We start from the raw sequence: 26,289 nt of genomic DNA on the forward strand, positions 1-26,289 counted from the left end.
GGGAGTGCACACTGGCTCTGCCTCGTACTAAAAACACCGTAAGACTATGTTTTTGTACTTTTTGAAAGGAAAGTATTAATGGGATGGAGGACAAGATGAAGGCTTCTTTTAGGAGAGATGCTCTGTCCCACATAGGGACTGTTTCACGGCACGATGTGGCAGAAATTCTGCGAACCGCAGGTTTTAGCCTCAAGCGAAGAGAGCAGATTGTGAAGCTTTGGGTTAGTCACTGGCCACTTTATTAGGTACGCCCATTAAATTGCTGCTTAGTGCAGACAGTGAGTTAGTAAATCACAAGGTGAAGTTCAGCGCATTTAGGCATCCAGACTTGGAGAAAGCAAGCTTTAGAATGGAGAGGAAAGGAGGCTTTAGCAACTTTGAAAAGTGTGTCGTCAATAGTCAGCCTGGTGTGAGTTTTTCAGAAACAGCTACTGAGATTTTTGTGCACATCTGGTTATCTGGTGTACGGAGCATGTTCTGAAAATGAGAAAATCTCCAGTGAGAAGCCGTTTGTGTGACTGAAAATACCTCATTGATGTCAGAAGACAACGGATCGGCTGGTTCAAGGCGACACTGGAATCTCAATGTGTTTCTTTCCTGTAAAGCAAAACAGTAGACAAAATAAAATTTCTAAAACTGTTGATGTGCTTTTAATCAAGTATTATTTACCTTGGTTTTAGTTGATGCCACTAATTGGCAGAACTTGCAGTGTAGAGAAAGCCCCTGGTTTGCGCAGTTAAGTTTCTGTTTCTGGTAATTACTCAGGGAATCGGCAGCGGTGATGCGATCATTTCAATTTGAACCCTGAATTCTGCAGGACTGTTTCTGACACTTTGGTGAATGTGTGCCGCAAAGGAATAATGCAGTCCTGAAGGAAAAAAAGTGTTTCAACGCCATACAACCAACATGAACCTAGTAAAAAGGGCAGTGGGTGACAATATCTGCAGCAGAAATGGTGAACAATAGAAATCAAGATCAACAGGGATAAACACGGTACAACACAGGAGAAGCAAAAGCATTTTATTCATACAAATATTTGACACAATTACAGCAAAGAGAGTTTTTTTGTTTCAATTCAAATATTAAACCATCTACAAATATTGTTGATAGTTCATTGCTTTTGGGTGACTTCTCTTTTTGTTTGTTTATGGTCCTGGTTTTCTTCCACATCAACTAGTGTGGATTAGGAAAGTATTAGTTTGCTGTATTCTAATGCAAATATAATAGTTTGCAAATTGCTTATTATCCTTTTTAATATTTTTTGTTGTTGTGAAATATCACTGGCCTTTTTATTATTAGCACTGGCACCAATCACACAAATACCACATTCAAAATAGCACCTTCTGACATGACAAATCTAACAAAAGAGGTACAAAAAAAATAATAATAATCACAGGACCTTTAACGATGCGCCAGTACACCAGTAGCTCAATTACAACGCAAACCTGATATTGGTAAGGTGTGCTTAAAGCAGTTTTTGTTTAAAATGACTTCAATAAATAATATAGGGCTTCCTGGGGACACTAAACAAATTCATAGCTGTGAAAAGATTTGCCATTTACTTCCAAGTGCAAGCTATAAAAATATCTCTGTACCAAACTGGAATATTCAACATGAGAATCAAACACTAAAACAATGGACTGCTGAACATTCTGGAAAAAGAAAAAAACATTTAGATTGAGACTAAATTATGTTACGTTCCCATTCTCCTCTTTAGCATTTTCCATCGGATTCGCTTGTGTGTATGAAAGTCTCACAACTTTCCCGTTAAGGGAAGCTACACTTCAGGACGATACGCTTTTTTTTTTCTTCTTACAGGGCTTTTACAAAAACTGAAATATCAGAGTTTCTTCATCTTCACATGGTCTGACTTTGAGTCATTAGCAGAGCAACGTGTGGGCTCAGTAGGGGTACACTGAGATGGAGATGTAGATGATGAAGATGCTCTGGTAAGTTATGCGACCGTGTTCTGAGATGGTGGTGGCCTGCACCTTGAGCCTCATGAGTCCAGGTCTATCCAGAACCCGCCGAGTGAAGATGATGCCCCTGCCGGCCTCGTCTCTGATGTCAAACACTCGGCCCGTCACACCGGTGACCGATTCCTGCTCGAGTATCGTGAAGGAGGTGCGCTCCTGCAGGACGCCCGACTCCGAGAACGCCGACAGCCGCACCACGTTGTGATTGGGCGGTATGCCGGAGGGAAGCGTGAGCAGCTTGTACTGCAGGAGCAGCGGCGAGCCGCCTGCGGCGCAGTCCAGAGAGCAGGGCCTGAAGCAGGTCCTGGAGAAGCCAGTGGGAAAGAGGAGATGTATTTATTACAAGAAAAACTAAACGTTTGTGTAGAGACGTGGCCAAAACGGATTACAGCCGAAGAAAATGATTTACACAAATTTTACTGCTTCAGTGTTAGATGCCTTTATCAGATGTTTCCAGGATATTTTTTTAAACACGTCAGAAAGGCTTTAATAGAGGAATGGATCAAATTTATGTAAACTGTCAATTTCTTCCCAATGGGATTAACATCCAAGGAGTTCCCCGGCTACGGTTCCAAATTTGAAAGTTTTCACCACTAAGCCACTTAAATCATCACTTTTGCTTTGTGACACAGAGCTCTCTACTGAGAAAAAGACAATGTTCATCAACAAATAACTGCAGTGTTGTGGAACAAAGCTGCTCATTGAGGACGTCTACATCCCATTCTTTCATAACAATGTTTTTAGACAAAACTGTGAATAATCCCATTCCTTCGGACTGAAGGCAACCCCATAAGAATGGTTTCACTGTTGCCAGGATACGGACGTCATGGTAGAGTTCATTCAAAATGCTCCACCTCATGTGTGTAGAAACATTGCTTTCTGCTATTAAAAGAGCAAACTCTGCATCAGTGGAACCCTAATTTCTCAGTTGGATTATTTTTCAGGAATTGGCTAAATCTTAAAGGACTTTTGCTGAACTGAAATTGTTGATAGTTTGATAATGCAGTATTCTACATGTCAGCTTTCTATGTCAGACTTATTTCCACCACAAAACGTTTTTTTAAAAAAAAAAAAAAACAAATCAAGATCTCTGTCTGTCTTCAAACCTTTGAGCTACTATCCATCTGGGAACTGATTTGCTTTGTAACAGGACAAAACGTTGACATCTTATTTACCCAGGACGTCCTCCACTTTGGTAGGAAGTAGGGCAGGGTGTATCCAGACACTGGTATCCCCCTCTGGTATTAAAGCACATCTGACTGAGTCCACACTGAATTCCTTGTTCCACGCACTCGTCAATATCTGTTAAAAGGAGGGAATCCGGACGTTTCTGTTATTTGCAGGATTGGTTTGAAGGTTGTGTTCAGTGTAGAGCGATTCAGGAAGTTCATACCTTTACAGCTTCTGCCATTGGGCAGAAGTTTGTATCCTGCAGGGCACAGACAATGAAAGCTGCCGACTGTGTTTCTGCATTCATGTTGGCATGGCTTCTTCAACAAACACTCATCCACGTCTGTGGAAAAACAATAAAACAAATAATAAACGGTTAAAAACACTAAGGCCACATTAAAAAGAAGCTGTTTTGACCTTATGTAATCCTGAAGTATTAATTCAAACCTACCCACACATGCACCATCTCTGCTGGTGTAGCCCACAGGACAGCTTTGCCTCGTAATGCGAGATGCTCCGTTAGAGCGGGAGATGATTGGCCGGCCGAGGGTCGACACCAGCTGTGGGCGGAGTCTCGCCCTCACTCTGGTGCCGTTGGTGAAGATCTGGCCTCGCTCCAGCCCCGCACAGGAGCGCCCGTCCCCCAGCAGCAGAGTCCCAGGAGGGCACAGGCACCTGAAGCTGCCGGGTACGTTACGGCACTGGTGCGCACAAGGATTTGGCGTTTGCGAGCATTCATCGATGTCTGGAAGGCGTAATAAAATTCATGTTGGAGTCAATGTGGGACCCTTTTAAAGAGGGGTTTCATCAATCGGACAATAGAAAAGTTCTACCCAGACATGGAAGGCCGACTCCCTGAGATCTGTAACCTCTGGGACAAGCACATCCGTACCCTCCGACTGTGTTCTGGCAGATCTGACTGTAGCGGCACATGTGACTTCCATCCTGGCACTCGTCAATATCTAGGAAAAAAACCGAGAGGCAGCTTGGTTCAAACATGTTATTCTTAAAACCAACTAAAAAAAAAAGAAGTAATAACTGTAAAACTGAAATCAAACAGACAAAATAAATGCACTTTTTTCACCCTAATTACTTTTCCACATTTCTGCTGTTGAAACTGTGAATTCCCTTTAGTAGATATTTTGGTATATTTGAGGAACAACTCTGCACAAATCATTCCAGCTCTCATCCTGAGGAACAGACTGAGTCCACAAAATTACCCTCAGACATTCCCATGAAATTCTGCTTATCGTCAAGTGTCTTGAAATGCTCTTAATTCCAAGTAATTTCAGCTCTGTCAGTAAGATTGTTGTGTGTAAAATAAAATGTAATATCCCTTCTGATCATTAACATGAGCCACAGCTGTTTATCTATATGCAGCACATAGATGCTCTAATGCTAAAGTTAGCACAGTTAAATTAATTAAAGTAAAGAAATATAAAGATTTCCCAACCAATCCCAGGGGCTGGATTCTAGACAAGGTTTATTTTTAAACATCGGTCTGTGAGAACAAAACTTAGCTTCTGATAGTTATTTTGTAAGCGGTACAGCCAGGTGTTGCAAAGCAAATTATTAATAATCATGACCTATTCTTGAGAGCAAGGCTTGCGGAATTCAAAATTTATGACATTATTTTGTTCTAACAAATCTACGATCTACTTTTTTTTTTTTTTTTTTGCATTTTACTCTGATATCACAGTGGAAGAGAGACTGGATTATCTGCTGCAACTCCCTGTCTGCCAGCGTCTTATCACTGCTCTCTGTTCAAATATTCCCAGAAAAGTCTCAGTGCAGAAGACAGAGAAATACAGAGAGGATCTGAAACACTCAGTGAATGTCATGACTTTCAAAGCAAAATCAAGAAATCTCTCGATTTACTTTTTCTGTAAATTTGGTTCACACACTCTCAGCGAATCATCAAACAGAGTAAACACAGTAAGAACTTAAGCTGACTATTCTGGATGAAAAAAATATATTCAACAGGAGCAAGATTTGAGTTCATCGAGGGTGTAAAAGTATATCTTGACTTAAATATATCTTTAAAATAAATGTTAAAACTATGCAGATTCTTGTTGCCTTGTTGTCAAAACGTACTATTTATTTTGTAGAACTTCCTTCGTGAAAAAAACGTACAAGTGTCAACACAAACAGATACTGTAGTGTCATTGTTAAGTTCGTACGTGTGATACAAGCAGTGTAATTTTACTGCATTTTAAAGGTATCGTGTTTCAAAGCGTGCATGTGCCATTGACTTTCTTCAAATCGATATCAAGGAGAAAATCCTGATGGGCACATGATCATCCCTTGAAACAACTAATGTGTGACAGTCACTCACCTACACAGGCTCCGTTTTCTGCTGTGGTCATTCCAGCCGGACAACTGTCAAAACACTGATATCCTCCATCAGTGTTGCGGCACTGCTGGTGCGCCGGGCACACCTTCCTCATGCACTCGTTGATGTCTGGAAAAGTCCAAACATTCACCACTCAACTGTGGAAATAATGTCATTACAGTATACCCGACATAGACACACCACAGATTTGATGAGGGTTGGATTTCACACTAACAGACTGACTTCAGCAGACTCATAGAGGAAACAAGGTAACCAAAACCCTGGCCAAATAAATAAATGGCCCCAGCTTAAGCTGTCCAGATCCCCATCTGATCTGAAGATGGGGAAAGAAAATGTGCTCATCTGGGTCTTAACCACTTTACAAAATGTCTGCCCCCAAAACACTATGAGTTGTTTTAATCACAAGAAGCAACTGACTGACCAATGCAGCGATGTCCTGACGACTGGTATCCAGGATGACAGATACAACGGTAGGAACCCAAAGTGTTGAGACACTTATGGTGGCACGGGGAGACAGCAGACTCCTGGCACTCATCCACATCTGAAACACAAATTAGCCATGAAAGAGTTCATCAGTACTTATAGAGTGCCTTCAAAAAGTGTTTAGACAGCTTAAAGCTGCAGTACGTAACTTTTATAAAAAATATTTTTCTACATATTTGTTGAAGCTGTCACTATTTCGTGAAAGTATGGTTATCAGAGGGATAATCTGTGAAAATTGTTTGTACTCTTCTGCCTTCTACCAGTGCTAACCAAAAATAACCAATCAGAGCCAGGAGGAGGGCCTTAGCGCTGTCAATCATGCCTACGTGAGATTACTTCATATTATACTGACACGACTTGGTGGCAGTTTCGACAAACGTGTAAACATATTTTTAATAAAACTTACATACAGCAGATTTCACATTTTTTCTTGGTAAAACTAAAAACATTGATGTATTTTACTTAGATTTTATGTGACAGACCAAAACAACGCAGTGCAAAACTGTGAAGTGGAAGGTAGACGATAAATGGTTTCCAATGTTTTCTACAATAATAATTTGGAAAGGTTGGCGTGCGCCAAATCGCTCAAACACACTTAAAACTGCAATTGAGATTTTTTAAATATTTTTTTGTGGAAGCACACACATTTGCTGGAGACTGTTTATATTTTAGTGTTTGTTGAACTTTTTATTTGTTGTTTAATACTCAAATTCGTAAAACACATAGTGGAAAGGCCCGTAAGCACTGTTAAGCTGGGAGGAAAGCCAGTCTCTCTTTGCTTGCCCAGCCCATTAATAATATTTAAATAAATATATTTTCTGGACATAGGATACTGCCTTACTGTTCTAAGTTTGAGTAAATAAATTGTCGCTGCACTTAGATGCACTCTGGAGAAAACAAAAGCTTTGCTAACAGCTGGAAGGAGTTTGTGTGCGTCATGAAAAGTGACATTTTTTCCGTAGGCTCTGTCTTTTGGCTTCTATCAAGCATTGTTGTTGCCATAATTAAGAGAGAAACTCATAAACCAAATTAAATAAATAAATAAAACAAATGCTCTTTAAAAATAATCAATAAAACGGTGAATGGCTTAGCCTATCATCAATGGTAAATAAATTCGTCCAGTCACCCGACCTTATTATGTTCGTCACCAAACCTCTGAGGCCTTTAGAGTACGGCAGTATTTTTACTGACATTAAATTATACACATACAATCCTAATGTAAGACATTGACATTTGTAGTTGCAAAATTGGAAAAAATGAGAAACATCGGTTTTAAAGCAATACCAAATGTTGTACAGCGTGCTTCAATTGGCGATAAATGGCCGTAGGACAGCATATGTCAGACTGACCTTCACAGCTGGTTCCTGTGACGCTGGGTTTGAATCCTGGTCCACACTTGGCCTGGCAGCGGTATGTACCCACTGTGTTGACACACTGCTGGTTGTAGTGGCACATGTGGGAACCTTGGGAGCACTCGTCAATGTCTGAGTGGGATGCATACAATTAAACACAGTGTTGACATAACAATATCTAAGTAAACGCCTTTAACAGATACCATTTATTATTATTATTTACATATTGGCATTCAGCAGGTTATATCTAGTGTCTCACCATGGCATGTGTTGGTCTCTGTAGAGATAGTGAAGCCAGAAGGACAGGCACAGGTGAACCCTCCCAGGATGTTGTTGCATGAATGGGAGCAGGGAGACTGCAGGGCACACTCGTCTTCATCTAGCAACAAGACATTTTGTTACATTCACAAAACCGAAGAACTGAGAGAAAAATGCCAACAAATGTTGCCAGCAACCAGATGAGGCAAATAAGAAAAAACGTCACACCAGCACAGTAAGAGGCCGTGTCGAGACTGAAGCCTTTTGGGCATGCGTCTTCAAAACCATCTGCAAAAAAAAAAAAGCATTATTTCAGGTTCAACAATTCATGTGTAGGAGGAATGTCAAAGGATAACTTATTCTATGTATCCCCAGACCTGGTACGAGGAGGCTGGTAGTGATGTGGAAGTCCAAAGTTAGGGTGAACATGTTGTAGACGCTGTTTATTCCAGAAACCTTGAGCAGCTGAAGTACAGGGCCTTGGCGTTCGTCCTGCCCCTCGTAAACGATGGTGTGATTACATCGCAGCACCATGGGACTGCCTGCTCTCTGGTGGGTCTGCGATGACCATGAGTACAGCTGTCCTTGGCCCGTCTGCACGTATGACTCATCAAAGTCCTGTGGGAGGAAGGTCAAATCAGGTCACACAAATCGAAGGGATCCATTTCTGCAGATTGACGTAAAAGAAACTCCAGATACAATTGAGGCCCCTTGGACACACATAATCACTTCCACAAACACACCTGAAGGCCCAGATGAGATGATGATAATGACGGCGGAACGAAGCCGTTGATTACGATGTCAATCAGCAGAACTCCCTCCGAGTCCAATCCCCTGGCCACGTGGGTCAGACGGAGGATTTCTCCTGTGAGAATTCAATAAAACATTGTTTCTTGGACAAACTCGAGCTTGCTCAAGGTAGCGCGTGCTGCCATCTGCTGGCAAACGAGTGCTCAGTTCTGACATAATAAGAAATACTGTCCTCTAATTTTTTTTTTGTAATTTTTGTTTATTTTTCAATTTAGATGTAATTTTTACCTGTTGTCATTTTTTTACGTTTTAACGTACTTGCTGCACTACATTACAGATTAGCAAAGCCGAGGACCAGTAAGGTCCTGTATCCATCACATGTGAAATATGTTAAACTAACCTGGTATTATGTTCTGATTTCATTCTACCGGATGAATAAATCAATAAGGGAAAAAAAAGTTAAGCATGTGAAAATTTGATGAGCTCACCGGTCTCAAACTCCAGCTGAGACTCCTGTCTGAACTGGCCCTGTGTGAAGGAGAACCCGTTTCTGGTGGCTCCGTTTTGAAGCACAGTGGTCCAATAGATGGGGGTGAAAACAGACACCAGAACCTGCAGCAAGGGACCTGCGACAAAGCATTAGTTCTTTACCTGCTACAGGTATTTCAAGATATTTTAAAAATTTTCCATTTCTGAATTATCACTTATTCATGCAAGTGTCTAATAAAAAGTTAATGAATAAAAACAAACTTATAAAACAAAACAGCTCATTTATTTAACCCACTTTATATCCAGAGCATTTTTTTATTACAAAGGGTTTTAAGCCTCTTTACAGACACATAAAAAGGTGAGTGAACTTGCTGAAACAACTGCTTTGATGCTGCAGTACAGTATGCACAGTAACTCACCGACTGCAGGAGGGATGTTGTCCAGACGTGCCTCCAGAGTGCTGCTGCCTTGTTCCTTGTCGTCTGTGATGTTGGCCTCCAGGAAGGACACACCAAACTCTCTGTCATTCACCATCCCTATGAGACTGCCTCTAGTCTTACGTGGAACCTCACCTGTCAGCAGAAACCCAGACAGACTGATATATAGGAGTTTTGCAGGTGGTCTGTGTATGCTAGCTTGTTGTCGAAAGTAAAAACTTGGACAAATGAAAAAGTCTGGCAACGCTACCTGGACACAAACCAGTCTGACATTTCCTTGAGTCAGTGCTCAGGCCGCTGCACGTGCGACCGCCGTTTGCTGGGGCTGGATTGTTGCACAATCTGTTTCGTTCCTGAAAACCTTGGCCACATGTACTGCTGCACGGACCCCATTCTCCCCAGCTGGAGTAACCTCCATGAACTATGTTAGAGCCGTCAGAGAGAAAGTCAGCATGGATGAGTTGGTTTTTACTGCCAAGCATGTGGAAATCAGCTCTTACATCACACAAAAGCAAAGCGAGTTATTAAAGCTGCAGTATGCAAGTTTAATTTAAAAAAATCTATGTTTTTTACATATGTATTAAATTTGAGAGATAATCTGTGAAAAAAGTCAAGGTCCTCCAACCCCTCCCAGTGCTACTATGGCAATCTGTAAAAATGCACCACTATTGGTCAAAAACAACCAATAAGAGTCAGGAGGAAGGTCTTAATTATGTCAATCATTCTTGTGAACGCGTTGCTCAATGTACTAATAACGGGGAAAAGGAAAACTGTTTATCCACTGACATTGGTGAGTAAGGGTGAGTCTGTGTGAGGATGACTAACAGCGCTAACATCCAAGTGTGACATCCCCTCTGCTCCTAATACAAACAATTAATGACTGCACATGGTAGTATTTCAGAAAGAAAAATACTTAAAGTCAGATCTGCTTTGGTTAAAATCCATATTGGCAGAATCTGAAGATCGGAAATTTGGATCAGTGCATCTCTAGTTACTGGTTTTGTTATTCAATGCATAATCTGTGAAATTATGTTAGCCAAACTCACTCTGAACCTTGAGGGTTATGGTCCTCTCGGCTGATCCGGCCTCACTCTCAGCCACACACTGATACTCTCCTTCATCTGCAGCCTGTGGATCCAATAGGTAGATAAGGCAACTCTAAGTTGGTTAGTGTCCTACCATCTGATTGTGACATCACAATCCTTCAAAATAAAATCACTTACTTTTACAAGGACAGAAAACCAAGATTTAAAAAAAATAAAGTTGACATGTTCAGTGGAACACCTGATCATATTCTACCAGGTGTCACGACAACGACGAACAGTTGTCACGACAACTATTAAGTTGTCATGACAGACAGGATTTGTTCAGAGAGGGAGAAATTTAACATTAGAGTCCTCGGTGGGAAGGACACTCATCCGTCTGTTAGAGTCTCAGCTGCAGGCGTTTCGATTACGGCTGCAGTTACAAACCATAACAAGGTTACAGACGAACGAAGGAGGGGCGAGTCTTGGAACATGCAGCGCCCTCTCCGTCACTTTGCCCCGTGGCTAATGCTGTTAGCTGCTGTGGCTGAACTGAATCTGATTTGGATGGAAGCGGGGACACTGTAGGACAGTCGCACACGCTCCCTACACTTAAGGAGACTGCAAATCAAAGCTTAATTTGGATAAATGATGTACAACTTTTTTTTTCTTTTTTTTCTTTTGAGATTCTTTAGGAAGGCCTAATTATTCAAACTTAAGCTGCAATGGTTAAGAAAATGGATTTAGTGAGACGTAAAAGGCAGAATAACAAAAATAAAACACAATTACAGTTATGCTGTAAATGACCAGAGATCCATTGTGGAGTGTTTGCATTCGGAGGAGGCGGTGTAAGGGCTTCCCATTTCGTAGCCAGCGGAGGACGGGGCTGGGGTCTCCGTGAACTGGACAGTCAAGCATTGCGGTGCCACCCTGGACAACCGTCTGAGACGTGTGGGCTTCACCCTTTAACACCGGAGGCTCTGAAGGTGCACAGAATAAATATTTAACACAGGAGGCGAATAAATTATGACTTACTCACATGTAAAGCTTAAAGTAGAGATAATCCTTCAATACAATCTCACCTCTGATACGGACGAATGATAGCGCTCGGATGGAGCCCACACTGTTCTCTGCCAAGCATACGTAGGTCCCAGCATCATTCAGAGTCACATTCTCAGAGAGGACTGAGCTCCTGCCTGCCTCGTCTGTAGTGGCTCCTAAAACAGGTTGGTCGTGGTTAGAACCCAAAATACTCTCCTGAACCAAGACAACTACCACATGGCTGCACCTGAACGGAGTACCTCTGTAGGGCTTGTTGTTGATAGTCCAGGAGATGGAGGGAGGAGGTGTCCCCTGAGCATGACAGGACAAGGCCAGACTCTGCCCCTTGTTCAGGGTTACATCACCTGGCAGCTCTTTGAAAACCGGCCTGGTGTTGATTGACAAGTGGACGTCTCGTCTCGCTGAGCCCGCGGGGTTGGTGGCCACACACGTGAATATCCCGGCGTCTCCCAGCTGTGTGGGGGAAAAAAAGCTGTCAAAATGAATTCCTCTGAGAACAGCTGGAGGCAGATGTTATTAAGCAGTTAACAGTAGAGATGCACCGATACCCATTTAAAGCACTTGGGAAAGCTTTCACCCTGAGATGCCTGCTTTAGCCAATTCTGAAACATTTAGAACTTTATAGACTCCATCACAAGTTGATGCTGCCTTGCACTAGAAACCTCACCCTGAGTTGCCTGACCATCTGTATAGAGGTATATGCATGTTATGAGTACAGAAGGGTCTTGTTGTGTGAAGGTGCTCTAGGGTAGTTGACATAATATACAGCAGTTTCTGTTCCTTAGACACCTTTCTGTTACCGAAAAAGCTAACTTTTGTACTTCACTCAGTTACAGCATCCACACTGATGTGTCTTCAAGCACAGTTTTGATAGGAAAGATCCGATTGATCAGGTTTGAGCTGAAAATGGGTAAATCCCACTCATCAGCTGATGTTTCGGTGCATGTCTCGTGCACTTACATATAAACTACATATAAAGTCTGACCTCCACTCTCTCGATAATCAGCTCTCCAGATCGCAGGATGGTGAATTTGCCAAGAAGGTTTGGGACAACAACGCCATCCTTCTCCCACAACACTCTGGGCTCTGGTAAACCCTGAGCCGCACACGGCAGCAGAGCCTGGAACCCCTGAATCACCGACAGCTCTGTCTGTGCTGGTGGAATCATGGGTGGAACTGAAATGCAACAGTTTGAGTTGTGTCAATGTGTTATGCTTCTTACACAACGTGAGGAGGAGTTAAGCAAAGTCTCTTTCTCACCCTGAACAACTAGCCTCATATCATGGCTAGCTCTGCCGGCCAGGTTTTTAGCTGTACATGTGTAGATCCCTGCATCGCTCCGCTGCGTGGAAGCAATTGCCAGAGTTCCATTGGCAAAGATACGCATATGAGCACCGTCAACCACAGGCCTCCTCTCTTTATGCCAAGTAACTTCAGGTTGTGGCTGACCATCAGCCGCACACTCCAGACTGACTGGCTGCCCTAAGACAGCAGTGTAGTCAATTCGAGGCACACTCAGCACCGGCGGAACTGGAAAAAAACAAAGGAAAGTAAATGCATTCATAAATGTCTCATAAATAAATGCTTAATATAGCCTTTTAAGAATAAGAAGTAACATTTGCCATGCAAAGAAGTAAGTAGAAGTCCTTTTTATATACATTGTGACAACAATGTATATAAAAAGCAAAAACTGAAGTCTATTTTACCTTGAAGGACCAATTTGGTTCTCGCTACAGCTACACCAGCCTCATTCTTTGCTAGGCACTGATAGGTCCCAGCATCTCCAAGAGTCACACGAGAGAACTTCAGTGCTCCATTTGAGAGTACAGCCAGCCTGTGACCTGTGGCAGTCATATCGGCACAATTATTCAAATCTGATGAGATTATAATCCTGTGAGCATTGTGTGTGGAAATGCTATTGTCCCAGCGGTAAATATGGCAAATTAATTTGTAAAGACTCTGAAAGACAACACAGAGTGCATGACAGCTGACTTTCTTTTAAAAACAAGATCACGTGTTCTTGTTACCAGCTGCTATAGAAACTCCTTCTCTCTGCCAGATGATTGTTGGTCTGGGGAATCCTTGAACTTCACAGGGAAGAACAGTTCCATGATTTAACAATACTTGCACCTCCTCTGCCATCGGCCTGATCTCTGGTGGGTCTAGGAACGTGGAACAGGACAGAGTTAGCCATTTCACAGTTGACATATAACATCATTCACATTTTTTTCCCCCAGTGACTGGCCTAAGGTGCTTTAGGACCTACCTTGTACGGTCAGGGAGATGTGCTTGTGAGCCACTCCGGCTGGGTTTCGGGCTGAGCATGTGTATCTGCCAGCGTGACTCGGCAAAGTTGCAAGTATCTCCAACACCCCTGCATGAACATGACATTTAAAACCATTTATCATATATTTTTGCTAATGTTTATATTAGAATCTAAATAATAAGTTAGTTACAGGTCACATTATTACACACAGCAAAAAAATGAACTCACAAGTAACTTTTCAGCAAGATATAGGAGATTGTTTAAGGCAATAATTCCTTAAGATTGAGGAAAAAGTTCCAGTTCCACTGGAAGATTATTTCACTTATAGCACGGGAAAAATGTCTAGCTATGAATGGAATATTCTGCCAGTGGAACTAGCACTTATTTCAAGCATACTAAGACATTTCCACTAAAAACAAGACAAAAATACTTGGTAAGTCTTTGTGTTTTCAATAATAATATCAATAATAATATCATCCATAACATTTAGTCATAGATAGCATTACAGTTATATCAACATTATTATAACCATATTAGGAAATATTAAGACTGATGTATCAGCAGAGTGAATACTTTGTTTCCTTGCGCTAAATAAAAGCAATTATATCATTTTATCCAGTTTTCTAAGATTAACCAAGAGTAGTTCTTGGTTTGAGAAGAACTACTTAAACCAGTTGTCTTACCAGTGGGAAGAACGCGGTAACTTCCTCCCCTGGTCCCCAGTTTGGCTCCTCCCTTCGTCCAGGTCACAGTGGGCGGAGGCTGTCCTTGAACATGACAAGGCAACGCCACAGGAGACATTTTCACAGCCTTCACTGCTGTGACGTCATCCTCAATAGAAGGTGGGACTACAGAAGAATAAACATGTCAAGCATTCAGTGGAAATTCATAATAACCTTCAGAATGTGGCACAAAACTCCAAATCCCTGCCTTGGAGGATGACCTCAATGACCCTGCGCTCCTCTCCAACCTCGTTGACCGCCGTGCACTCGAAGTAACCTTCATCCTCATCAGATGGAGACAAAAGAACGAGAGACCCAGAAGACAGTAACCTGGATGGAGAGGGTGCAGAGGCAGAGCAACCTTCTGTATTTTCAGTTCTGTGAGTTAGGTTGTGTTATTATAGCATTTTAAAAAGTGGGTGCCGAGGTTATCATTAGCGAAGACTAATGACTAACAGTAACTAGAAGTAAAAAAGACACATTTTGGTTAATTGGAATAAAAATAAATACTTTGCAAAACAAGAAAAACTCATTCAAACTGTAATGGCCGCCGCTCACAGAACTAACTAAAATTAACTTAATTTAAAAAGAAAATGTAATTAGCTTCCATTTGAGTCTCATTAGTATGAAGTCTAGTTTACGTTTGTTGTTTTTTTTCCCTTGCTGTACTACGTCATGTTTGTTGATGTTGGTCCGTCCTAACCTAGCGTCATTTTAGCAGAAGTTGAAATAAAGCGCCAGACTGCAGTTCGGGTTTACATTGAATATAACTGCATTTTAGAAAAACAACAAGTGTCTTGGAGGGGAACAAGATAAAAAAACATGTGGTTATTAAAGAGGAAAAATCCCACTAACCTTAACATTTACTTGAAAAGCTTGGACAAGATCTGGCTTGCAGGCGCTGTTGTTGCGCTTGCTATTATTCTGTCATATATCTTTTGTACTGTACTTGGCTGGTATGCACGATCATTCATTTTTAGTAATTTACCACATTTTTGGGATTTTGTTTCACAAAAACTATTTCTAAAAATTATTTTCTGTCTCTCCTAGTAAGCAACTCGTATTACAAAAAAGACTTAACACTTTGACTGAAACTAACAAAACCTAAACTTAAAATAAGCATTTTAAAAAAATAGAAACTAAACTAACCTCGAAAACAATTAGATAAAACTAATGAAAACTAAAATCGAAGTGAAAATCTGAAGTCGATAAAAACTAATCAATAACTGAAAAGCAAATAAAACTTTGGTGAGTACATCCACAACTTTGTGCTCACCTGTATGCACCAGGCTGCTGGTTAATATCAAGTGGTGTACCATTCCTCTTCCAGGATATTTTAGGTGGTGGTATACCTGTGGTCTCACAGTTAAGCACACCTCTAGTTCCAGTGGTCACTGTTACGTTGAATGGACCTGGACTGATAGAAGGACCCACTAAGGACAAACAGAAAAGCTTAGATAAGGGAGGCTCTTCCATTTCTTTTAATTGATGGACTATAAATTACAGAAGGAACACTGACAGATTGATAAAGAAACAACATGAGGTATTATTTACCAAACACACGTAGATCCATTGCGCGGTGATCTGAGCCAGCCGGGTTGGACACTGTGCAGTAGTAGCGACCAGCGTCATTTAGCTGAGCCCCACGTATACGCAAGGAGCCTTCAGATAACAGTGTGAACCTGAAACAAACACACAAGTGAACAGTCACTATGCTGTACTCATTTAGATTGTCTATTTGACAGCAAGTGTGAAGAGACAGATGCCTTGCCCAGTAATCTTAGGACATACTTATTATTATCCTGAGGCACAGGGAAGCCATCTTTCCTCCAGATGACCGCAGGTAAGGAGTCACCTTCAACTTCACAGGGTAAAACCACATCCTGGCCGAGATGAACCGTTACCAAGGAGCTGCTTTCCTTTATCACTGGTGGTACTGCAAATAGATGAGCAAGTGCAGCTGAATATATTTAGATTACCATTATTGCACAAAGCATTATTTTTTAAAAATTCATTAGAGGGTGATTGTTTGTATACAGAGTTTCGTAATGTGGAAGAAATGAAAATTCAGATTTTGGCAGATTGAAAAGACTCTCATAAATCACTTTACAAAACAAAGTAGTTTAGAATAACAAATAAAGAGCTATTCATTTTAAACGAGTTTGAAAGCTTGAAACATAATTTGTCACAATTTCCCTAAGAGCTGCCCTGATTTAATAAACATTAGTCCAGCTAGACGGAAAACACAAAAAAGTCAAGACCATTAACAGGATAATAGTCACATTTTTATGAATAATCAAAACAAAATATAATATTGGGTTTTGGATTGCATATAAGCCTTTACAACAAATATTCACACATTTTGTCTCTTTACAACAACACACTTAAGGATTTTAAATGGATCTTGTTTGAGGAGCCCTATGGTGCATAAGACCAGTGAAGCACAAGACCAAAGGAGCACAGCAGACAGGCAGGGATAAAGTAGTATAGAAGTCTGAAGCAGAATCTGACAAGGGATAACTCATTAAGACAACCACACTAAGGCATGGCCGCCCACAGACTGACAGACGAGGCTTGGAGAGCATTAATCAGAGAAGAAACCAAGGGGATCATGATAACAGAAGAATTATAAAAGCTGAATGACAACTACACAAATCTGGCCTTCGTGGAAAAGTGATAAGAAGAAAGCGACTAAAGAACAAAATGTCATGCAAAACATAATTGTGGCATTATCATATTATGAAGATGCTAAGAAATGGTTTAAGCTGGCCAAGCTCCAAGAATGGAGAGAAGAATAACAACCCTACACATACAGCCAGATCTATACTGAAGTATTGATGTGAAAAAGTAGGCCCCTTAAAGTCTAGGCTTAAGTCAAATTGAATGTAGCAAGACTTATAATCCAACTGAACTATGTTATTTTGCAAAAATCAATTGTCAAAAACGTTAACATTTTAACATTTTTCTAGTTATACTTACACATAATCTCCACAGTGAAGAAGAGACTGGTGCTTCCAGCCATGTTTGTGACAACACAACTGTACTGGCCACCGTCCTCAGGCTTGACCTGCTGAATCTCCAGGTACTGACCTCCCGCCAGCCGCTGGATGCGACCACCAAGCTGACGGAACAGGAAGAGACAAGGAAAAGGTGAAATGAGAGTCAGAGGAGTTCAGTGTTATCTATTTAATTTTTCAACTCTGTACCTGCAGCTTGGCATCATCCTTGTACCACTCTATATCTGGAGGGGGGTCGCTGTCCGCCAGGCACTCTAAGGTCAGGTGTCCGTTAAATGGCACGGTCACCGACTTTACATCACTAGACCCGAGGAGCGTAGGCGGGACTGAAAAACAAATGGGTTTTACTGAAATAAATCACTCAAAGCATAAATCCCTTGGTGATTGATGAGCTCATTTTTAAGCCCTAGAGGTTTTGATCCAAGAGTGGAAGAAAAGAACAAACATGTCAGGACATATTTACAACTCAAGTGTTCAGACTATAACAATATGTGCCTGAATGTTCATTCAATACAAAAAAATGATGAATGATAAAAAACGTCACCATGCATGCAGTTCAGTCACAGATGAAGGTTGACGATTCATCCTTTGGAAGTTTTACTTACAGATTAATCTTCATTTTGCAGGCCCCAACAGCCCTGTTACATTTCCATTCACCGAACCCCAATTTGTTACAGCATAAATGAAGTATGCTTAGAGTTTTACAAAACAATCCTGGGTCATCAATCCAAAAAAAAAGGTCAAATCCCCCACGTTTTGTGCAAAGTGTAGCAGGAGTTAATGTTCAGCAAGTCTGTTTTAGCAGGTTATTTTCTTCTGAGTTTTATTCATCACTTCCTGAGCGTAGTTAGGAAAGGAAGCGGGGATGCAATGTATTTCTCTAATGTCAATAACTTTGAGAGAGCAGCTTGTGTCACCTTGCACTCGGACCCAGTGGCTTTTTCCATCCTCTCCGGCTAGGCTGCTGGCCAAGCAGGCGTAGAGACCTGCATCCTCGACCTTTAAAACAGAGCGCATTCATCAACCTGAGTGCTTCTGGCAGAGCGGTCTGGTTTTCACCTACACTGATGCTGTCTAAATTATGGCCTCCATTTGTCAATACTATTGTCTGTATTTAGGGGAGCACACTGGCTCTTTTTATTTTAAAATTGTTCTAGGTGTGACAATGGGAAAAATATTTTTTTTTTATATAGAACAATTGCATGCTTTCTATCAGAAATCTATAATAAATAAGATTTACTAAAATTCCTTCTAAACTCGCTCATTTCTTCTGTCACAGCAACAACGCAAAATTCTATTGAGTTTGTTGGACAACATATTTAAAATTTGTAATGACAAGGACACACAGGTTTCAAAAATGTTTACAAATAAAAATCTAAAAAGTGTGACATGTGTTTATATTCAGCTGCCTTTACCCTGATACCCTCAAATAAATCCAATAAAGAATCCAGTGTAACCAAATGTAATCTAAGAAGTCATATTCTGGGAGGTCCACAGAGGTTTGTTAGAGAAAATTGAGAAAACAGCAAAGAGGTCAGGGAAAAAAATGTGAACAGCTCAGGTGGAAGAATCTGCTGACTGGACATAACAACTACTAGTTATGACGTTCAGAAATCTGGTCTATGTGAGAGTGGGAAGAAGAAAACTATTGTTGGAAAAGAGTCGCAAGAAGTCCAGCTTGAAGTTTTCAGCGAGCCACAAAGGGCACACCATAAACATGTGGTCAGACGCGACCAAAATGAAACGTTCTGGCCTGCCAGAACAAACACGACACACCATCCCACATCCCAGCACCCAACTGTGGTGTTGGGATGTGTTCCTTCAGTAGGGACAGGGAAGCTGTTAACAGTTCATGGGACAGTAGGAACGTTTGAGACAGGGCGGAGGCTCAACTTCCCAGCAAAATACAACAACCCAAAACATATAGCTAAAGCTACTATACTGAAAAAAGAAAACAGAGCTCCTACTTAAAAATAAATTGTTTATTTGTTACATGTAATCAAGTTAAGTTTGTCAAACTTACTTTATTTATATTTGTTTAAAACGACAACTTAATAAACTTAATATATGGCCTTGGATAAACTTAATTTCATTACTTGTAACAAATTAACTACATTTTTAAGTTGGTCACCTGTCAATAGATTTAAAGTATTGCTATTCGAAGGAACAAACTGTTCAATCTGAACATTAGTCACTAATTTGGCAAAGGAAATAAACAAAACAAAAAAAACTGTCTGTAAATGCACTCTAAAAGATTCACAGTTTTAAATGAATTAAGGGCCGTCAGAATATTTTAGACCTCGGTTGTAAAACATTTGAAAAAAACATGTATCTTTTACCTTCCATTTCACTATCATACACTACTTTATCCATATGTTTTAAAATCACAATAAAATTTGTGGGTGTGACAAAATGAGAAAATGTAAAAACATTCAACAGGTACCAGAAACTTCTCCAGCTACCGCACACCTGAACTTTGCTGATCCGGACAGCGTGTCCGTCCTGCTGAACGATGCCGGCTCCCTCCAGGGGGCGGCCGTCCTTCAGCCAGCTGATGGTGGGAGGTGGGACGCCCGAAGCGGAGCACTCCAGTTCAAGTGGACTGTTTACTGGTATGGTCAGCTCTTCTGGAGAGCTGGAGCGGGAAATCTTTGGAGGCTCTGGACGAGAAAAGGAGAATAGTTTGCCTCATTGTTTATTGGACTTTACAACATGAGAAGATAAGTGCAGTGATTGTTCTACCGAGCACGGTGAGGTTAAAGCTTTTGGTGCTGCTTCCCGCCTGGTTACTGGCCACACAGCTGTACAGGCCTTCATCTGAATGAGCCACATCAGGCAGCTGGAGCCGCGTCTCCTGTCCGTCCAGCAGCAGGTTCCTGTGTAAAGATAGCGGCTGTCCATCCTTCATCCAGGTCAGTGTGGGAAGCGGAAACCCGCGTGCCTCGCAGGTTAAGGTCACCAAGGATCCCTGGACTACTGTTACTGGCTCCACTGGTTCCACGCGATCAACACCAGGGGGCACTGCATACCAGGAACACGTACCAAATAAACCCTTTCAGATCCGCATTTGCTTTGTATTGTCTCTAGAGAAAAGCTGCAGATGAAATGTTTGGATTTTTACCTTGGACTTGCACATCGTAGCTCAGCTCAGCGAGGCCGGCTTGACTCCGCGCCACACATGTGTAAACCCCGGAGTCCGATTGTTGCACAGGAGCAATCCTTCATTTCAAAAACGGGTGAACATTAGGAGTGATCTCACCGCCAATAATCTAATTATTTACAAGATATCAACTATGATCTAAACAGACCTCAGTAAGGAGTCACCAAAGAGGAGGCGCGTGCGGGGAGAGAGGAGCAGCGGACGGCCGTTCTTCAGCCAGCTGATCTGAGGCGGAGGGTTTCCGGCTGCGTGACACTCCAGAGTCACAACGCTGTCCTGAGTCACCTGCACCTCTCTGGGGACTGTCGTCTCACCAGAAATAGATGGTGGGACTATGATAAACCAAAGCAAGTTTGAATTAGTATTGCAACTAGATGTGGACAAACACAGTTGAAACCAGAGGTTTGCATACAGCGAATAAAATGACACACACATTTTTTTTCACCTTGTCTGTAGCTGAATCAAACTAAATTTCTCTCATTTTAGCAATTTTACAAAATTATTTCCATTTGCTAAATGCCTCAATAATGAAAAATTATATCACAGATTTATTTAGGAATATCTTCACTGTGATTTTTTTAAAACCAGTGAATAAATGCACATAAATTATCGGTTGGACTTTTTAAACTTTTCAACTTGAAATTAACAGCTTAAAAAAAATGCCCATATCAGCACTTTTAATCTTTAACAAAGACAAATAATTAATCAAAACCAACCTAAAACAACGAGCGTGTAGATTTTACTTTCCTGGCCGGCAGCGCTGACAGCCAAGCACGTGTACGTCCCAGAATCCTCAGGGCTCAGCCTCCTTACAGTTAATGTGCTGCCATCAGGGGTCAAACTGCAGGGTTTTACACACACACACACGTTTTCACATGCATTTCCCTGTACAAACTACTCCACCTCCGACTCTCAGCGTTATTTTCTCATCATCATTAACAGCATCTTCCCATGGCTTTCACAAGAACACAGATTTGCTCGCTCTGGCTGATGCAGTAGCGATGATCAAGAGGAGAGCAGCTGTGACACAGCTGCTCGTAGTACGCGTCATGGTGGAATTAAAACCATTTGTCTGTGCTTCCCTTGGTCATGCTTGTTATAGTGTATTATGATTCATACGGCAATACTCGGAAATCTTCACGGAGCAGTTTTAATGACTCCTGACATTTTAAGTGCTAATCTCTTAATCACACACAGTTAGAGCAGTGAGAGTCTTACGCGATGTGATGCGTGTCTGATCCCTCCAAAGGCTCTCCGTCTTTCAGCCAGCTGAGGCGGGGCGTGGGGATCCCATTTGCTCTGCAGTCCAGGGTCAGCTCCTCTCCAGTGGGTGCACTCACATCGGATGCTTGGTCGGAGTTCAGGATGGTGGGTGAGACTGGGAGCCACACAGATTACATGTAAGGGCTGCTCATAAATCCTCGCTTTCGCACAAAGTCAAAATAGAGTAAAAGGATGTAAGGAGAAACTTGCTTACCAAGCACTGTGAGTGTGTAGTCTTTCTTTGTTTGTCCTTCGCTGTTCTTTACCAGACACGTGTAGGTCCCAGCATGAGACAGAGTGAGAGGGCCCAGCTCTAGCCTGTTACCTCGAATGGACCACTGCCACTGCAGACTGCTCTCTGGATAGCAAAAGCACCCACTTAATTTAGCCGTCACATATGAGAAGTTTGTACTTTTCCCATTTCTCCCGTCACTGCCTTGCTCTGACCTATAGGAGTTCCATCTTTCAGCCAAGTGATGCTGGGGACAGGCACTCCTGTGGCCTCACACAGCAGGGCCACATGGGAGTCCAGGGTATAACTGACAGACTCCCGCTGAGGCCCATCAAGCACCGGTGGAACTAAGGGAATAAACAAGTGTAGCATTTAATCATACATCACCCGCAAACTTTAATAGGTAGATGTTTAAAGTGTTAATGTGCAGCTCAGGGACATTCTTACCATGGACTGTCAGACGAAATGTCCTGTCCACCTGTCCAGCAACATTGGACACTTTGCATGTATATATTCCACCATCTGTAGTCTGTGGCAGAAATGCATGTGTTTTTAACAGGGTTCCATCCATCCATCGCACAATCTATGATTCATCTGTTTTCCCATGATCCCTCTATCCTTCCCTCCATCCATCCATCCACCTCTCATTCAACCATCCATGATTCATCTGTTCTTCCATGATCTGTTTATCCATCAATTTCTAATTCCATCTATCCATCCGTCCAAACACCCATCTATATACATGTTTTATTTATCTGTATTTTTGTAGACTGAAACCTGTTATAGCTGTATCAATGTGTATATTGTCATGACGTTTTGTATTTTTTAGGGATGACTGTAGGCAAACAGATGATCCAATCATTTGCTGGCTCATATCTGCGCTCATCAGATAACAAACATCAACAATCCGGCGAACAAGTAATGCTGACAGCCACTTAATGTCCTTATAAGGATTTTGTTTTGCTTCCAGCCTGACACACCTATGACGTAACGCATTTCTCCCAACCTGAACGCCTATGACCTCCAGCTGGTGGCCGTTTATCTTCAGCCCGTTCCCTTCGGCCAGTTGCCGCCCATTCTTGTACCATGTGACCTCTGGCTCGGGAACACCGTGAGCGTCACACCGCAGGACGACCGAAGAGCCCACTTGGGGGGTCACGCTGTCCGTCTCAGCGTCAAGCCGAGGTTTCAGCGAGGGCGCGACTGTTTATTTGGAGACATTGTGGAAAGTTTGATCTATTTAGGCTCTGCATGATTCACGGCTGACATGTCGTCAGTCACAGCTGGTTAAAGATAAACATGTTTTATTGCATGGACAAAGCGTTAAGATTTGATCATCTGTATATGAATCTGAAATGTGCAGATGGATCATTGTGTGTTTGCTCACCATAAACGCTGAGGAGAAAGCTCTTCTGGTCCTGCCCTGCCGAGTTGCTAGCGGTGCACACATATTGACCTCCGTCTTCCAGTCTCGCCCGAGGCAACTGTAACATCTGGCCACCTTTAATGCATGTTCAGATTTATATATAAAAACGTTATCTCAGTGTGAGAATTGGATGAGAGGATCAGAAGGGCAGCTGATGTAGAAACGATTTGAGCAGCTGACCCCTGACTAACCTGGCAGAATGTGAACCGTGGTGCTAAAATGGAGGACTTGCCCATCCCTGGTCCAGGTGATCTCTGGGGGAGGGTACGCTTGGACATCACACAGCAGTGACACCATGAGCCCCTCGATCACACTCACCTCCTCTTCTTTGGGACCAGTTATTCTAGGAGGCACTGAGAATGACATTTGTTATCTGCATTCAGAAATAAGTTGAAGTATTTATACCCGAGAACCTTGTTTACATTTTGTCACAGTATCACCACAAACATTCTAGTATTTTCTAATGATTTCAAATGAAGAATGCGGAACGAAACCAAGATGTTTTAGTGAGTTCCTCCAAATGAAAATCTGGAAAATACTGCCTGTTTGTAGTTTGACTCCATTCTTGGAGTCATCTTTCATACAAATTGCAGGTCCAACTTTTTTGGGGGTATGTCTCTGCTTTTCATATCTACTGACTGAAAACCTCTCATGTGGTTGTAACATGAGAAAATGTAAAAACGTGTATTGGGTATGAATACTTTTTAATGTCCTACCTTGGACTGCCAGATTGAAATGCTTCTCAACTGTTCCGACCTTATTCTCAGCCATACACAGATAGTCAGCCATGTCTGAAACCTGCACACTGAGAAGCTAAAGGGTTAAAAAAAAACAAAAAACACAGTGTTACGTCTCCGAACAAAATCCCCCGCCGGATCGGTCTACGGACTGGTAAAAGTGAAACACGTCTCACCTGAAGCTGTGTTCCGTCCTTGCTGATGTGGTGCTGCAAGTCTGTGCTCACCGGCTGCCCGTCTCTCAGCCAGGAGACCACCGGAGTGGGACGTCCCGTTGCGTCACAGTGTAGAACCACGGTGCTATTCACCACTGCTCCTATTTCCTCCATAAACTCCTCTGATGCTCCCATAATAATAGGTGGAACTACGAATAAATAGAAAAATAAATCCTCATGTTTGAATTTTATTGCAAATATCAAAGCAAATAATAATAATAATAATGTGTGTTTGTTTGCTTACTGAGGACCTCCAGTTCAAAATGCATGTGATCCTCTCCTGCTTCATTTACAGCTTGGCATGTGTACTTTCCACCATCCTCCTGTTGCACTCGAGGGATCTGTAGCACCTGTCCTCCTGGCCGGAAAAAGAAAGAATTCACAGATACGATGTCTTGGTCATACAGAAAAGGTTAGAGGTCACAGTTAAAAGGAGCTTCCACTGACCTGGATGAAGCATCACTCCGTCGGCAGAGGTGAGTTTTCTCCCATCCTTGTACCAGCTGAGTTTTGGAGGAGGGATGGCATTGCTCTCACAGGACAGGCTGACTGAGTTACCCAAGACAACATCCCGCTTTTGCACCCTGTCCTCGTTGTCCCCTTCATGTCCCAAACCCCAGGCTGCTTCCGTGTTGGTCACCCGCTGGAAGATCGGTGGAACTGGCAGGAAGACAGAAACCGATCCTGATCACTTTCTACTAATGCTTAAAAAAGATTTTCAATCTCAACAGAGAGATGTTGTCTTGACATAAGGTTTAACCCAAAGCAACTGTATGCACACCTTGAACAGTGAGGTGAAAGTCTCTCTTATCCTCTCCAGCAGAGTTGGACACCACACAAGTGTACTGTCCTTCATGGGAAAACACGGCATTCTCTATGTGGAGGAGGTGACCACTCTCCTGAATGCCAGCCTGGTGGCTCCCAGTCAGCAACTAGACACAAATATATATATATACACATCAAATTTGAAAATCTTAATGTATAATTCTGTGAGTCAATGGGTATGAAGAAGAATGATGAGATTAAAAGCAATTAATTAATTATTAAACATATATTACTGATAATGGAACTGACTTTTTGCTAGTATTACTTATTTGCAAGGTAAAAACTAATGTATTCACTGTTATGTAGTGGATAATATGGCTGTTTATTGTCCACAATTGAAAGAAGGGTTTGATAGCTGTAATGCTTAGAAACATAAATTTTTAACTGAGAAAGACATAAATAATTAAATGTTATTTTTAGGTAAAATGTAAACAGAAGCAAATAAATAATTTCTTATTTATTGACATTGCTCTAAGATTGTTTTATTTTGTTAGGAAGTACTCAACGTATTAATCCTATCAGCAACAGAGTTTTTTGCTTTATTGAATAATTTTACATTTAAATCCAGCATTAGTATAAATAATTTTAGGTTTAGGCTTTTAATGTCTAAACTTAATTAGAAAATGACATCAATGATTGTGAACCTAAATTGTATTCCGGTTCAAATGTCAAAAGCTAGTGGGATTTGCTAATTCGTTTGCTTGTCAGCCAGGCTAACTGCAAAAGCAATACCAGATTACAATGCATTTAGTGACTTCAAACACTGTAGGACCATGTCCACTAAAGGATGTCTGTGTGTATGTATGATTTAAAGAGGTACAAATAGGAAGAAGCACAAAAATTAGTACAAATAATGAACTTTTTACTGCGCCTGTTACTACATTTTATATTAAGACAGCCATGTTGGATTTTGAGATTTGATTCCACTCTTAGGAATATTCTTCTTTGTTAATTTCCTTAAACTTCAAAATTTCTACTTTTAATTGAAAATGAAACACATTATTAAACCGCAGCCTTCAAGCAACTGTCGAGGTAGATGGCTATAAGTGAAGTATGAATGCTTTGCTGCGT

At 41.6% G+C, this 26,289-nt stretch overlaps 1 protein-coding gene across 1 annotated transcript in view; it reads right to left on the bottom strand.

Moving 5' to 3' along the window:
• Window positions 1–1,003: 1,003 nt before the first annotated feature.
• hmcn2 (hemicentin 2) overlaps window positions 1,004–26,289 on the bottom strand; it is a 69,252-nt gene continuing 43,966 nt past the window's right edge. The window contains exons 33-81 of the mRNA XM_032578448.1: window positions 25,175–25,325; window positions 24,841–25,053; window positions 24,638–24,751; window positions 24,355–24,542; window positions 24,158–24,254; window positions 23,633–23,794; window positions 23,403–23,516; window positions 23,022–23,218; window positions 22,463–22,544; window positions 22,231–22,362; window positions 21,998–22,141; window positions 21,739–21,898; window positions 21,237–21,361; window positions 20,669–20,852; window positions 20,482–20,579; window positions 20,103–20,381; window positions 19,830–20,020; window positions 18,278–18,359; window positions 17,550–17,686; window positions 17,323–17,464; window positions 16,135–16,279; window positions 15,898–16,025; window positions 15,620–15,776; window positions 14,552–14,673; window positions 14,305–14,469; window positions 13,622–13,729; window positions 13,383–13,517; window positions 13,062–13,196; window positions 12,616–12,885; window positions 12,341–12,531; window positions 11,595–11,808; window positions 11,376–11,510; window positions 11,083–11,273; window positions 10,315–10,396; window positions 9,519–9,689; window positions 9,251–9,403; window positions 8,831–8,968; window positions 8,336–8,457; window positions 7,970–8,210; window positions 7,821–7,880; window positions 7,594–7,713; window positions 7,332–7,466; window positions 5,921–6,040; window positions 5,482–5,607; window positions 3,980–4,108; window positions 3,598–3,891; window positions 3,370–3,489; window positions 3,152–3,278; window positions 1,004–2,280 (exon numbers count right to left, since the gene is read on the bottom strand). Of these exons, the coding sequence (XP_032434339.1) occupies window positions 1,902–2,280; window positions 3,152–3,278; window positions 3,370–3,489; window positions 3,598–3,891; window positions 3,980–4,108; window positions 5,482–5,607; window positions 5,921–6,040; window positions 7,332–7,466; window positions 7,594–7,713; window positions 7,821–7,880; window positions 7,970–8,210; window positions 8,336–8,457; window positions 8,831–8,968; window positions 9,251–9,403; window positions 9,519–9,689; window positions 10,315–10,396; window positions 11,083–11,273; window positions 11,376–11,510; window positions 11,595–11,808; window positions 12,341–12,531; window positions 12,616–12,885; window positions 13,062–13,196; window positions 13,383–13,517; window positions 13,622–13,729; window positions 14,305–14,469; window positions 14,552–14,673; window positions 15,620–15,776; window positions 15,898–16,025; window positions 16,135–16,279; window positions 17,323–17,464; window positions 17,550–17,686; window positions 18,278–18,359; window positions 19,830–20,020; window positions 20,103–20,381; window positions 20,482–20,579; window positions 20,669–20,852; window positions 21,237–21,361; window positions 21,739–21,898; window positions 21,998–22,141; window positions 22,231–22,362; window positions 22,463–22,544; window positions 23,022–23,218; window positions 23,403–23,516; window positions 23,633–23,794; window positions 24,158–24,254; window positions 24,355–24,542; window positions 24,638–24,751; window positions 24,841–25,053; window positions 25,175–25,325 (7,605 nt within the window). The 3' untranslated portion in view covers window positions 1,004–1,901. The remainder of the gene's footprint in view (window positions 2,281–3,151; window positions 3,279–3,369; window positions 3,490–3,597; window positions 3,892–3,979; window positions 4,109–5,481; window positions 5,608–5,920; window positions 6,041–7,331; window positions 7,467–7,593; window positions 7,714–7,820; window positions 7,881–7,969; window positions 8,211–8,335; window positions 8,458–8,830; window positions 8,969–9,250; window positions 9,404–9,518; window positions 9,690–10,314; window positions 10,397–11,082; window positions 11,274–11,375; window positions 11,511–11,594; window positions 11,809–12,340; window positions 12,532–12,615; window positions 12,886–13,061; window positions 13,197–13,382; window positions 13,518–13,621; window positions 13,730–14,304; window positions 14,470–14,551; window positions 14,674–15,619; window positions 15,777–15,897; window positions 16,026–16,134; window positions 16,280–17,322; window positions 17,465–17,549; window positions 17,687–18,277; window positions 18,360–19,829; window positions 20,021–20,102; window positions 20,382–20,481; window positions 20,580–20,668; window positions 20,853–21,236; window positions 21,362–21,738; window positions 21,899–21,997; window positions 22,142–22,230; window positions 22,363–22,462; window positions 22,545–23,021; window positions 23,219–23,402; window positions 23,517–23,632; window positions 23,795–24,157; window positions 24,255–24,354; window positions 24,543–24,637; window positions 24,752–24,840; window positions 25,054–25,174; window positions 25,326–26,289) is intronic.

This window comes from Xiphophorus hellerii, chromosome 12, assembly GCF_003331165.1.
Source record: "Xiphophorus hellerii strain 12219 chromosome 12, Xiphophorus_hellerii-4.1, whole genome shotgun sequence".
NCBI classification, from domain to species: Eukaryota; Metazoa; Chordata; class Actinopteri; order Cyprinodontiformes; family Poeciliidae; genus Xiphophorus; species Xiphophorus hellerii.